Source organism: Filicampus tigris, chromosome 9 (genome assembly GCF_054856515.1).
Source record: "Filicampus tigris isolate MCC_2025a chromosome 9, RoL_Ftig_1.0, whole genome shotgun sequence".
Lineage (NCBI taxonomy): Eukaryota > Metazoa > Chordata > Actinopteri > Syngnathiformes > Syngnathidae > Filicampus > Filicampus tigris.
The window spans coordinates 21,091,666-21,106,965 of NC_141225.1; the positions used below are offsets into that span (position 1 = coordinate 21,091,666).

The 15,300-nt window shown below is 39.6% G+C and overlaps 1 protein-coding gene across 6 annotated transcripts in view; it reads right to left on the minus strand.

Annotated features, from left to right (window-relative positions):
• Positions 1–4,241: 4,241 nt before the first annotated feature.
• chl1b (cell adhesion molecule L1-like b) overlaps positions 4,242–15,300 on the minus strand; it is a 50,891-nt gene continuing 39,832 nt past the window's right edge. For 3 of the 6 annotated variants that reach the window (XM_086041211.1, XM_086041208.1, XM_086041209.1), the window contains 7 exons: positions 15,011–15,215; positions 14,753–14,875; positions 12,578–12,757; positions 11,756–11,767; positions 8,462–8,593; positions 7,745–7,817; positions 4,242–6,219 (listed from right to left, as the gene is read on the minus strand). In XM_086041211.1, coding sequence (XP_085897337.1) covers positions 6,015–6,219; positions 7,745–7,817; positions 8,462–8,593; positions 11,756–11,767; positions 12,578–12,757; positions 14,753–14,875; positions 15,011–15,215 — 930 coding nt within the window. In that variant the 3' untranslated portion in view covers positions 4,242–6,014. Of the gene's footprint in view, positions 6,220–7,573; positions 7,655–7,744; positions 7,818–8,461; positions 8,594–11,755; positions 11,768–12,577; positions 12,758–14,752; positions 14,876–15,010; positions 15,216–15,300 lie in introns of all 6 variants that reach the window. The other 3 variants (XM_086041210.1, XM_086041213.1, XM_086041212.1) reach the window with 2 other exon arrangements.

Below are 15,300 nucleotides of genomic sequence, written 5' to 3' on the forward strand. Positions count from 1 at the left end.
ACTGTGATAAATCCTAACAGGGGAAAGTTGGTTCTTCTTTTTTTTTTTTTTTCTAACCCCAGCTATACTGATAACCTGGCTTTAATTTATCAGTATGGGTAGTTTTTGGTTCAAAATCCTGACCCAACCTGCCTGGTCAAATTAAGTCAACTCAATGTGCTGGGTATGAATAACCCAGAATTAGCTCAGCCCCTTTTAGACCCAGCGCTGGGTTAGGTATTTCACCCAATTTGGGGGTTAGGGTGCAAAATGACTGAGGCCAGATCACATAATTTCTTCATGCACAGATCCTACGCTTATGTTGTTATGAACGTACAGCAACAACTAAGCCCCTCAAAGTGATGTTGTGACAAAGTGCACCTGACTGCTTCTTGCCTTTTCCTTTTTTTATTCTGCTTTGTAATCACATTACCCATGCATGTTTCATTAATTCCCCGCATTGCTCAGTAGCCTACGACTCCTGCTGTCACAGTCCTCCGGCTACCGCATGCCAAACCAAGACCTCTAAACAAAGTAGCGGGTGAAGTTAAAACGATGTCCTGCCGAGCAGTCACAAATCATTGATGAGGGTCAGATGATTTCAAACTGGGAACTCTCCATGGGTATTGAACACCCATAAATGAAGTCTGTTTGCAAACACTGCTGTAAAAATTTAATGACTGTATTGTACTGGTACTGTGTACAAACATTGCAATTTATTTTGATTCAAATAAACCCCATCAGTATTTTCAAGACATTTTGACTGTTTACCTTATGATTTAAGCCAACATCCGTGGGTCATCATTGAAAATGTATTATCTTGCTTCATGATACAGAAATATTCCCTGAAAGACTGAGGAAGATGGGTGTAAGAACACTGTAGGTCAATTTATGTGACTTTTCCATCGTTACAATATCTTTGTCTATCGCTATCATCTAGACGTAGGATATACAGTAGCAAAAATATTGAGGAAGACTTTCAGAGAAAACAGAGTATGCACATATTTACCCCTTGACCTCAGCTGCCATGGCCACATAAAGATTATAAAAGCATGGTTGAAGATGGTCGACAATTTTGGAGGCTTGAATGAATTGGAACAGGGTCAAGAATATAATTTTGTGTTTAATGTAATGATAGCTCAGTATTTGTTGATTCATCACTCAAATACCACCCCCCTTAGAATTATAGGAGGTAATATGACCAACACAGTGAATTATTGATTATACTATCTATTAAAAATACATATCTAATACACTTTGTAAATAATTATTGACGAATTTTCACTGCTTGGATTATAATATTACATTTTGGGTATTGGATCCTTTTCAGGGACGGAATGATTGCTTGTGATTGACATTGTAAAAGAGGCCTCAATGACCCTCTCTGACTGCTCGAAACGATTTTTTACATTTGCATGCAGAAATCCGGTGGCACGGGGCATCCAGGTTGCCAGAAAATAATCTAGACTAATTGTTATCTTAAATGGTAACTACATTGCAATTGCAAACACAGACTTTTCTTGTTTTATTGATGTGATTGACTACACATCCTCCAGCAGCAGCACACGTTTAAGGTCTGGACCCGGTGTTGACCACACATGGGAAGGTTTTTGCTTGTAATGAATGAAAGTAAATGAAACCGAAAAAAAGAATGAAGTCATCGATTTTTTTTTTTTGTCATGTATAAATAAACACGTACACAAAATTTGACCACTGAAGCCAATCTGCAGATATTGTATTTGCTGTTCCTCTTTTGCTGCCCTCAAGGTACACAAGATAAGGAAAAGTGACAAATTGGCACTGGAAGAAACCTAAACACTACTGTAAATAGTCTGTGCGTCCGTAACGGGTAGTATGGTAAACAAACCAATACTGAACGCACCAAAAACAAATTCTGAAATTGCAGCTGTGCTGTTTTACCATGAAAATGCTACCTGCTTTGGGTTGAATGGTCATGGAGAACCAAAAACGTAAAAAATACAGAAAACGTAGCTCTCCCTCATCAAAAGTTTATATCATGACTTCTCTCGCTCACACTTTTTCCATCATAATCTGACTCTCCAGTGATGCTCTAATTAACCTAATTTCATTCAACCCGCAAGCAGTGATTATCTGCTTAATACAGCCGTTTCACAGGCACTTAATAAAATCATTATTTTGTTTTATGCCTCATCTTTAGGCAATACGGCAGTTATGCATACGATTAAATTTTATTCTTCCAGAAATGTTGTTGTAGTGTCGTTTGGTTCTTCTCATAACAGAACTGATATGAGACAATCATGGTGGAGGGGGTGGGGGTGGGGGTGCTGGGTGGCGGCAATGGGTTCTGCTCATTTCTAAAGTCAGTGACTAACTGACCCGCAAGCGCCATATTTATAAGCTGGCATCCGAGGGAATTGGTCCTCTCTGCACTGGGATCTATTTTGTTAGTGATGTGCAGCATTTGGTTTCACAAATGAGTTGAAGTAACCCCAAAGCTTTTATTTGGATAGAGTCTGAGGGATCATAACACTGCCTTGTTTCAGTCAAACATCTGTTTCTGTCTAAGCTGTGTAAATGGTGAGGCATTCTACCATAAGGCAAAAAAGCATCCAATTCCAATCAATTAAATTGACAATATATCACGACTGTAGTTAAAGGCGACATTTTATGGGAAATTGACTTTTTAATAGCTGACAAACAATTGGGCCAACAGCAAGTACAAGTGGTATACTTGACATTTAAATGTGGAAAAATACCTTCTGTTATGGCCCAAGTTGAGGAGGGGTCGTAACACCTTCAATAATACATTTTTACAGACAATCCCAAATCGACTTTTGGGACTTTATTTTGCAATATATATATATATATATATATATATATATATATATATATATATACTAAAATGATCATTACCAGACTACTAATGATTTTTTTGTTACAAGTATAACTCCCCTGACAAGTCACTTGATTAAAAAAAAAAAAAAAAAAGATAGATCATGTAACTTTCAATAAAATTCCACCTTTTGAGACATTTTACTGTGATACCCTGCCTCAGATTTGCATGGAAGCAGATTATGTACTTTTGAAACGAAACGGACCAAACTAAAATGAAGCCTTCACTTTGTCCTCGCTTTAACATCCTTTGTATCTGGAAGCATGCATGCTTTCAGAAGGCTTGTGCTGACGCCCCAGAAAAATGCACAGCGGTACAAAATTACCATTTAAATGAGAAGCTGTTATGTTTTCTTTCTTTTTTTGTGTGTAAAAACATCATTATCAACCAACATGCCAGGCATAAAATTACAATATGATGATTTCGGCTCAAATTATAATTAGAGTGAAAATGATATGAGCCTATTTGTTGTTGACCAAGGGTAGTGTTTGAATGAAGTGCTTGATACAATACAAAGCCGGCATGACTAATATAATGCACAGTATGATATGGATGCTGAATGGTTCAATCACCTATAGGTTTGCTATTAACCGTCACAATGAGCTTGAAGGGGGAATTTGCAGTGTTAAAACTGCGAGAAAGATTTGAATTGAACCTAACTTCTCTAATCCCCCCCCCCCCCCGCCCCTGCCCCTGAGTCTCTGACAAAAGCCACAACCTTTGTCTTTTGCCCTTGTTGTATCATGTGCTTTTTCTCCACCATGTTTCATCTCATACTCTTTTCTCTTTCTCGCACGTAAGCCTTTATGCAGAGCTGGGCATTCCACCTATGTGACGGACCGGTCCGTCTATCCGCCGGTGACGGACGCCCATTTTGTAGGCAATAAAAGAGAAGCTTAAAAAAAAAAAAAAAAAAAAAAAGCAACAATATCACCAACAAATGAAAGTTGTGTTTGTGGAATTTGCCGTGTCACAGTGAGAATATCTTGAGCGGATGTGAGTTGTGAAGTGAGAGCCTAGTGAAACTCGATTCCCTACCATCAATCATCTGACTTGATTACAGCTCGCACTTTCTGGTCCATTGCCTTTCTGAGTCCTTTCCTTTGATTTCTCATGATTGTTTTTCCCAAAGCCAAATGTTTCAACAAAGTCTTCAACTCTCAAAGATGTCCTGGTGAACTGTATAATGTTTGAATCCCAAAGCAAACATTAACAATCATCTTTCATTAAAACATAATAAGATCAATTCATGCTAATTCATATCTTGTTTATTATTGGTATACTTAGCCGCAGAAAGTTTTTTGGAACCACGGTTACATCTAATGAGACTTTTGGGTGTAGCAATGTACCTTGTCATTGAACAAAGATGAGTCCACAGGCAAACAAGTCATTTAAAAAAATGTAAGAAAATGCAATTTAATACATCCAACAACACAAATTAATCTTCCGAACATGCAAAATGGCAGATTCTTCTTTTTCTTTTATAAAACAATGCAGTGACCATGATGCTAGACTTGTGTGTAAAATAACGACGGAAGTGTCTGTAACAAAGTGTTTCCTCTCGTTAACAAATTTTCTTAATATTTGGACACAGTGAAATTATGTGATTTGCACAAAAATATTGTGTTCAGATTTTGAAATCACCTATTCTATACATTCATCATGTGACATTTTGTAAACTGGGCTGTTATAGCAAGCAAACAATAATGAGCAAATTCCCTATGAGGTAAAATAACAACAATTTTTACTTCTAACATCAAGAGAATCAGGACTCAAAAATATTTATGATGTCCAGTAAAATGTCACTGGAAAATAAGTTAATAAGTAACCTTTACAGACAGATCATATTTTGAATATACCTTAAACAGGAAAAAAAATCACTAATTGCTCTGACAGAAGAATACATTTGAATCGATATATGTGTTTATCAAAATAAAATTGGTCCTCATTCACTAATAAAATGCGTGGAAATGTTCTTACCCTGTGCACAAGTTAAGGAAGTACACACAATCACCATCAAATTCATGACGTATGTGCCCATTTTCTTCACACCACTGTGTGCGTGTTGATGAATCAGAATTCATTCTAAAAGACGCCGTGTGCCTGTGGTGCTCAAATTTGCATTAACTCCGCCCCTATTTGGCAATAAATTGGCATTCGCTTGACACACATCCCAGCTGATGCTGAAGGTTGTTTTTTTTTGTTTGTCAAGCTGATCCATCATTATTCAGGATTGTGCATGGTATGAGGAGATTCTAAGTTTGTTCGATTACGCAAGTATGAACATATTGCTGAATAAGAAATTTGCCAATTAAACGTACATGCGGAGGATTTGAGCACAAATTTGTCTGTACGCACTGTTCGTGAATGAGGCCCATTGAGGGCTATGTTGCAACAAGGAGCTGAATTTAGTGTAGCTCACAGAACAATAATCAAAAACAAGCCCTCTACATTTTATTGTAGTAATAATAATAAAACGACACTCTTCATGTACAGTATAAGATACACTACATATACATACATATATATATATATATATATATATATATATATATATATATATATATATATATATATATATATATATATATATATATAAATATATATATATATATATACATACACACACACACACACACACACACACACACGCAGTCGCCCCCGCTATTTGCATTACCGGGCCCCACAAAGAACATAAATCTGTATAGGTTTTTTATTTTTTTTAACCCCCAAAATAAAAAAAAATAAAACATTCTACATTTTTTTTGTTTCTTGTTCATTACAAGAAACAAGGGGAAATGGAGGGAAAACGTCTTGGAACACCCCCCCCCCCCCACCAAAAAAAACAAAACAAAAAACATTAAAAAATATTGAAAAATAAATCTGCGAAAATGCAAATTCACGGGTGCGGAACTGCGAGAATGCAGGGGTTGACTGTATATAAATACACCCGAGTATTTATTAATGGTCATTGAGCTGCAACCAAACAAACAAGGGCTTTAGAAAATGAGGATGGCAGTTCCATTGGCAATGACGCATTGCATTTGACACAAAACTTGTGCACTGCATCACTATCATCTGTGTTCACTTCCATTTGTCCCGCTGAGCAGGTTTAATGAAGAGAATGTGCATGGAGGAAGATGGATGGAAGTTGGGCTGCTCACGCCAGGCTCTGAGCGGTGGCTTTGATCTCAGATGACATCCTCTTCTCCTTACGGCCCGCATACTCGCCTATAAAGGAGCCATCTTCGTTGAAGTGAGTGTCTTCTTCCGCGTAGTCTACCAGGCTGTCCCCGCTGTCCCCCGCTTTGATCTCTTTGCTCAGAGTGCGGTGGCTGCCTTTTAGTGGCTTCTCATCGTTGTCGCTGTTGGAGAACGACAATGGAGTTAAATCTCCGCCATGAGTTGGGTTTATATTTACGGACGAAAGGCTTTCAATGGTTTTAGTTTGCAACGGCCATTACGGAATAAAATTTAAATAAAATGTAAAAGTATGCAAAATTATCCATAATTGATCGCGATTAATCACATTTCTTCAACTACAATTTTCTATGAAGTTTGTAACAGGTATTTCCCACCCAGCAAAAATTGGTTGAAAAGACTTAGAAAAGACGTCACTTGTGTCCGTTCAAAAAAGGTCCGAACTTGGTTGAAAAGTGAAAGGAGAAAAGACGTCATTTTCATGTAGTTTCATGTAGTTTCATGTAGTTTACAGAAACGTGAAAAACAGAGCTAGACAGACAGTTCAGCAATAATTTAAGGAATTCCAAATTGCTCATGCAGTGGAAGTGACAATTCTGCCAAATTGAGACACATTTTGCATTTGTGCTTTGTAGGTCCCACTGATTGGGAAATTATAGACTACCACAACCCATGTGGTGGCATGGGTTGTCATGAGTTGGACCACTACAGGATTAATGAAACGTGCACAGATAATACTGCCCCAGAGAAGAGCTGCTTTCAAACACTGATTGCTTTCAGATTCCTGCTGTGCATTGGGCAGTCTGTGCCTAGTGCCATCAGAACAGGAAATGGCAGCATTTCAACACTGCAACAGCTCCCTTCAGAAAGCAATGTCTATAAAAAATGTGCACACTACACTGTAGGCGCTTTGTGACCACAGGAACTTTTTATAGTTTGAAGAAGTGTTGGAATAATTATTACTGCCCCTTTGCATGTGTACACGAAAATTTAGGGAAGGTACTTTTTGCACAGCAGTCCCGTTTCCACCATGCAGAACCAACCGGTTTCGCCACAACTTATAAAGCTAGACGCTGCCAATAGAATTGTTCTTGTGTCTTCAATTTTAGTGTGGGACAGCGAGGCCTTTCTCATATATTGCTGCTATTGCTTTAACCATGAACCAAAATCCTAAAATTCAAATCGTCATTTAGGGTGTCACACCAGTGGCAAGCTGAAATGAGCTGTACCGGTTGGTGGAAAAATGGCTCATGATTTGAGGGATGGTGTGGCTTCCTCCATATTGATGTGCAGCACTTGTACGCAATTTACATGTGAATGCATGAATTCTTCCCTAAAGGTTCGTCTTTGGGAACATTAAACAGTAGGTTGTTTTTTTAAAGAAATATATATTTTCCCTAGCTCCCGTTGGTCACAAACCGCCCTGTGTCTAATGACAGACGATAGCTAGAAACAACTACTACTGCAACAAGACCGATGTGCAAACAGCTCACGATGCTACTGCTGCTCATCACGTACATTCCAATTCCCAGGCACCATCAAATTTCTTCCACAGAAGAAGTATGAGGCTCCGTGTCAACCTCATGAGTGTTACGTTCTCTTTGCAGCAATAAGGGAGGAATAAAGAGTAGTACTGAGATTGGAGGAAATAGACTAATAATGAAGTACTGCTTTCAGGTTGTCACTTACCTGTATTCGCAAAATGTGTCGTCATTCATACCCTGGGACTCCACGTCTGGATGAAGGTCCTCCTTTTCTTTTACTGTGCGCAAAATGAGGAGAAAATGTCAAACATGTGCTCAAGAGAGCTACAAATGAAAGGCACCGTCTCACAACAATTGACTGTTGTCTATTTCACAAGATGCAGTCGATCTCTTGAATACACGTCACTAAGAGATGTTCTTTGAGTGTCCTTTGTTGATGTGGATGGAACATTTACAATTAAGTGATTTACATTGTACACAGGGGCCGGTTAGTTTTACACAAATAATAGCAATTTGAGACAACAATAATGGGAATTTAATGAGAGAACAAAGAATCGAGCTGTGTATCCCTTTTGTTTTCATGACGGCTGAACGCTACCCAGACACCAACCTGATGGCCATTAGCTGTGAATAATAAAGGCAATTACGGACTCTCGAGATCCCAGTAGAAGAAAAAAAAAGTAAGATAACCATAAAGCCTATGTCATCATTAACTGGACACGAACATGTGCAGAATTTGCATCTTGTCCCGCTGTGGGCTTTACGTTGTTTGGAATGCTGCTGGAAAATCTGAATGTGCAAATAATGTCAAATTCAAATACAGGACATATGAACTAATTTCCTCATGTTGTTATTATCTTACAAGGAATAAAGGAAGCTGTGATTATAAAAAGGTTGTGTGTGGTTGTATGTGAGCACATACCTGAATATTTTCCTCCTTTATTCCTGTTGACAAAACAGGCAATCAGCACAATGAGTGTGAGTAGAGCAATGGCGCACAGCAGGCCAATAAACCAGCCCTGGTTAGATATTCCTCCGTGGATGCTGGCAAGACCTGAGGAGAAGAATACTCAGTGACTTTGACACGCCTTAACCTTTTTAGCGGGCGGCTTGATTGAATGTTTACATCGACATAGCCTATCTGATGCAGAAGCAGTAGTCCAGTGATGGAAACCGTCCAGTATTAATATTAAACAGCTAATTCGCCTGTCTAATTAATCAAGTATGGAGCACGATACAAATGGAATTCCTTGATCCATGCCGCCAGATTAAATCCTTCAGACAAGAGAGGACCACGCTCTGCAAGGACATACCTATAGTCAGTTAAAAAGGGGAGGTTGTTTGTTTAAATCTTTTTTGTTGATTTTTTTTTATTTTTTATTTTTTTATCAAGTTTGTATACATAGAGTAACCTTGGCCTGTGCATCGGTCAGCAGAAGTGCCATGGAAGAAGAGCGGAAAATGTCAGAGCAATAACCTATAGAAAGAAAACTCAATTTTCCATTAGCTTTGTGCAGTACTGTCACTCTAAACCCGAACTTTGACTTTCTTAGCAACATTCACATCTTGCAAACATGGCATCAGCGGCAGCAGTGGGTTGTCACACAATATAACGGTGCTTTCACACCTGTAATCCGCTTTCTTAGGTTTAAATCAGCTAATGGGTTTGTAAACATTATGTCCGTGTCCCCCCCTGATTCGATTTGTCCTCACACAGCAAACATATCAAGCAGAGTTACCCAATAACGCACAAGTAAAACACCAAAAGTGGAGCAGAACTGTTCAGATGATAACTTCTGTCCAATTTACCAGGCTACAATACACCAGCAATTAGCCAGGTGCACGTCACAAGCACGACTGGAGCACATCAACCTCGTTTGCGGTTGTCTGTGTGAGGTGCTAACTGAAAACACAATAAACCAAAGAAAAACTAGACTTGCGTGAAAACCGCCAAAGATGCGGTACATTACATCCTTTCCGTAAAGTTATCATTGTTCCAAACATTTAAGTGGTGACCTTGCCCACAAATACAACTATAGGTTTGAAAAAAAAAATGTCAGCACAGAGAATGATGGACACATAGACAGCAAATATACGTTCACTAAAATGCAAGAAATGCTTAAACTACATAGAGCGAGTGGAGAAATAACAGGTTACCAGGTACTTTGTAAGTCATGTTTAGTTACACATTTGCATCAACAAATTCAGACGTATCAAATAAGTTGGCCTTTTGCAAGTCAACCGGGGAGGAACACCATCTAATAATGTAGTGAATAATGTGCATCATTAGTATGCCTTGACAGCTGCTGTCTGAGCAGGTCGACATCAATCCACTTCATTTCCCCATGGCAAACATGCAAATCTTCTGTCGTGCCTTCAGCTCAGGTGCTTTATTTACTCAGGTGATAATTCAGCACACATGGACACCTGCGTCTGTGTTGCCCATCGCAACCAGTGCAAATGACACTCTTTGACTAATGTTGATGGATTAGTCTACGACTATGGTAATTCCAATCATTGGACCTGCACAATGAATTTGACTAAGATCAGGCCCTGAACTAAAAATATCCTCAGGCTGTCTCCTGTGTGTATGTATGTGCGTGCTTTTATTTATTTTGTCATTGCACTTCTCAGCTTGCTACAAAAATGCCGGAGAAACCAGCTGTTCAGACAACGGGGAGTTGCTCTATAAGATGCAGCAGCAAAGTCAAGGGGACTTTTGGATAAGGTGACGCCAGCAAATATTCGGATATGACTACTTTCAACAGCTTCCACTTATCCATTCATCCACTGGCCGATAAATATCACCCTTCCCAGCATGCGCTCACAAATCACCGGCATAGCCCCGGAGGACATTCCTCCTCATTTTCTCTCCGCTCAGAAAAGGTGTTGTCTTGACGCAGTACTGCTGTTTAGCCAGTCAGGTGACTGTTGGGTCAATACACTGCCGTGTAGAGTGGGGACCGAGGCCCAAAAAAATCAATCACTGACAATTAGATGTGTTTGTCCAATTCAAGTGATGGCACTCTCCAGCTACACCGTCTGGCTAGAATATAGATCTTGTATCTTTTAATCCCCAATGGTTTAGCAGGGAAATGAAAACTCTATTACAACCAACTGATCAGTTGGCAGTTTCACTTATAACTTAGTAACGGCAATAAATCATGCACATAAAATCGCTAACGTGTGGGTCGGAAATGATTCAAAAATCAGTTTATACGAAGACAACAATAAAGTCAAGTAAATGAGTGATTATGTGCTTAAAATTCTCTGACAAAACTTTAATAACTTTTTTTTTTTAATTCCCCTTATGGCTTTGATGCATTATCGTGTCCGTATGTGCTGAGGTTCTACCTATGGTGGACTGAGTGGATTTGGTCAAAGGGGACTTGAGAGTGCTTGGAGGTGAGGGAGAAGCTGATTTGCCTGAAAAGAAACATAGACCTTACGGATATTAATTGTGATAGGGCTCATATTATGACTTTCTAGTGTTGGCATGCTTGTTTTTGGAACTAACTTCTGACTAGATTAGTGACTATTCATGCTGCTACAGTGTAAGACGGAATTTGAATTCTGCGTAAATTATTGTTTAGTCTAGTATGATCCTGCTTTCAAACACCTTTATCCCATTCATTTTGCATCTTGAATTGAAATTGTCATATTAGCTGAATAAAAGTCAACATTGGGCACATTTATGTATCACTGGGGGGGACACGGTTAACGTTATTGTGTATATGCATAAGAGAATGCATATACACACGATGTATCACTCGGGAGACACGGTTAACATTATCACATATATACATAAGAGAATGAATTATACTTTTGACCTCTGAATATAAGAATTATTAATGAGACAATTAGAGCCAAGAAGAATATTTTCTTCTCTTTTTCATAATGACATGATTGATATGATTAGCTCCAGCGCCATGTGTGATTGCATGTGTATGTGGGAAATGCCATGCATCTATGCTGTTCTACATACTGGGGCCATCAGCGGGAGGCAGAGTGGGAGCTGTAGGGGCGGAAAAATAAATGAAAGAAAAAATACAAAAGGGAGAAGCAAATGCATTGCTAAGCAGGCGTTCAACCACATTAGACATTGCATGATCAAAGGTTCCGCTTGAAGCGAAGCACTTATACGCAGCACGACAGCGAGTAGACAACAAAAAAACAGTGTACTCTCACAAGGTGCTAGCGAATACTAAACTAATACCTTTAATACTTACTGTAATTGTTACACATGCAGTGATGTAAAGAATTCAAACGGAGTACAGAAAAGACAATTCTTGTAATCACTTCCTCTTGCTTTTTAACATTCAAAAACACAACACTCACAGAGACACAGAGACAATTACGTTTCTCTTGGCAGGATTTGCAGCCAAATAACAATAACTTTCATTATGGCAAAGTGATAGGAAATGAAAAGCACTGTCTAGTCATCTAGGATGCCTACGGTCTATTTGGATTGAAAGTTAAATATGTTTCTGTTTCATTTCCTCTGTAATTGTTCACCCCACAGTCGAGTCCACAGATTGCCTTCACTAGAAGTGTGCCATGTAATCCACAACAAATGATATGTTATGACAAAGAGACAATTACATGCTACAAGGTGGATCATTATGCGGACTTAGCCAGCCTCTCTTTCATGATTGCACAATTCATTATCAGAACCTTCAGTTACTCCCTGCTCAAAGCAATTTTCTTTCTTTGCTGATTGTCTCATAACTTGCACTTTCCGTCCAATCAATAAGCACTTGCTCTGGCAGTGACAAATGAAAAGCGACAGCACAGACATATTAAATTGTTTGTCCACAAATGTAAATTAGTGGGACAACAGAAAAGCTTGGCTGCCCAGGCTGTAGCTTTTACAGCAAACCAAAAAAAATGGCTTTGTTACGCGCCTCACTAAGCCTGGATTATACTGAACCAATTCTGTGCCATAACTCTAATGTTGTTGTTGCCTCTTAATGTAACACCAACACACACCAGTTAATTCACTCCAGTTTAAACAGCGTAGCATCCCTCTATTACTCACTTGCTTCAAGGGTGGTGGTGCTCTCCTCACTGATAATGGGCCCACAGCCCACTGTGGTGCAGGAACGCAGGTGGAACTTGTATTTGCTTAAAGGCTCCAAGTCCCGCAGGGTCCACTTGGTCGTGTCAGGTTTGCTGATGTCAATAGTCTGCAGTTGCCCGACTTCCTCTGTGTTGTTAACTACAGTCAATGATAAGTTGACAAAACCAAAAATAATGTTACTCTTGGAGATTTAACCCACAGATGAATCATAAAACACTGAATGCTGTACCAAAAAGATGTTATGAGCATGCTCTTTTCATTTAACTGTTATTCATTGGAATTTAGCCCTGCGCTATAAGTGATGCTAAGAAAAAAGCTGTGGAGTAAATTTTGAAACCATGTTCTATAGGTAAAGTATACAGTACAAGGTCTGGATAATTGGGAACTCTCAGTGTTTAAATACCGTAAAATCCTGTGTATAATACATACCCGTGTATAATACGCTCCCCCAAAATCAACCTTAAAAACTTTTTTTTCTCTCTGTACACGTGTATAATACAGTACCCTGATTTGCTGGTATCCATTGTTATCATCTTGTCACATTTGTGCAAGTTTTTAATGCTCCCATAACACAGTCTCACTATAAACTATAAAACATGACAGTTGAAAGGTGCTCCCTTTTTTAATGTCTCAGCCAATCTACCTTGCCAGCGCGGCCACTGCCAAACGTTGCAACAGGCGCCGTAGAATACAGTGTCAGCATAAATAAGTCATTCTTTAGCACCTTTAATCAGCGATTGAGCGTTATTTCAGGACACCGTTGTGTCCTTACAGTCGATAGCAAGTCGCAATAGTTGGTGACGGCAATGACTCAGGGTCTGGAAAATAAGTCAAGTCAGCTGTTACGCCTCAACACGCTGCCGGTAACGAATTCTAAATAAAAGCGCAACCAGGCATTTATGTTCTTGTATTATTTGGTTTGGTAAGGTTTATTTTGAAGTTGGCCTTACCGCATCGGTGGCGTGATGCATAGTATGAAATTTGTTGCTGCGGTGCCTAGGTACTGTCTAAACAAGGTGAAACATTTTTGTGTCATATTAACACCCGTAATTAATACTCCCCCCCGATTTGGGATCGTTTTTTCTTTGGGGGGGGGGGGGGGGTGACATTGAGTTTCTGGCTAAAACGACATTTGCAAATAAGACACCATATTTGATATGATGATCAGAATAATTTAGGCAGTATCCATTCTACTCCATTGCATCTTCCATGTAAAGATTTTGTTACAGAACACCTGCCAGTGAAACTAGTGTGATGCAAAGCCATTAAAGCCTGACATGCGGGTGGGTGTAGCCTTGTAACAGCTGCTCCTTAACTTGAAATTTTCACTTTCGTCACTGACGGTACCTTGGCAGCTGGCTGCATTATCCCCAACTTTTTGCACATGGCTACCTTCAAGGGGACTTTAACATAGTCACACCTCAATGAGTCAATCAGCTTTATCGCTGAGGCACATTGAAAGTGTCCTCTCCTGAAATACACTGTGACATTTGGCCCTCTTCCCCAGCTGCCAAATCAAACTCAATTAGCCAGGAAATGTGGCAACAAGATGATGTTGGAAGTTACTCCTGAACTTTACTTTTACTTTTGTTTGAGGAGAGCAGTGTGTGTCTACGTGGGATGTGTTCAGATCATGTTGGGACTGTGAGCGATTGCCGTGATGTCCCCTGCCAACAGCATGGGGTCAGTAAAACGGAACCCAAACAAAGTATGACATTGTGGCCTTGCTCTGCATGAGTCAAGGAATGGTTTATGACACGCAGGCAAGCAGACGTCACTCTGACGTCAACCTGACATGTTTCCTATACACACATTCTGACAACATTATGACCTCAGTGCCATTCATGGGGCAAAACTATTTCCGTTTCTGTGATGGGCTAGCCTAGATGAAAATCAACACCATGTTGTTAATATGTGATTCGGTGTGGACGACAAGACAAGACTTTCTAATAGTGTGGTACGCTGTTTCCAAAAATTCCACATTTGTTATGTGTATTAAGTTGCTTCCTTATTTAAATAATGCAAATAGGCCAAGGATGTTAACATCATTAATCAAAGGGAAAAAAATGCAATATTTTCTTTTGTGCGATTATATCTGGGTGACTTGTTATTATGAAGCGAATGGATACATACTTAGCTGATACTCCAAAAGATATCCTGTCAGAATCCCATTAGGCTCTGATGGTGGGGCCCAAGCCAGAGAGACAGTGTGCTTCTGTGTGTCTGTGACCCTGAAAACTGGATTTTTCTCAGGGACTGCGAGGGGCAAAATAGGTGAAAACATAGTAAGCAGCTGAATTCTGAAACCGAATGTTTCTTTGTTTTTGTTCTCTGTGGTGGCTTCACGTGTTCTAAATCAATACACTTTATGTTGTTTTTCCACAATCCTACCTCCCTCTGGGGTCTTGAAGTTGACAGGATGACTGCCGGGACCGTTGCCACGACCGTTAAAAGTCATGACAATGAGACTGTACTCGGAGAAGGGTTGTAGTCTGGGTACGATAGCATGGTTGTGGTCGCCAGGTATCGTTAGCGTGTGTTTATCTCCGTGTCTTTTCTTTAAATCCAGCAAACTGCGCAGACGCCACCAGTTTATCTACAAAGAAAGAGACGCTCAGTACCACCCCGGTAAAGATCCAACAACACAGTCCCCTTAAGGGAGGTATGCAGAAGTGAATTGT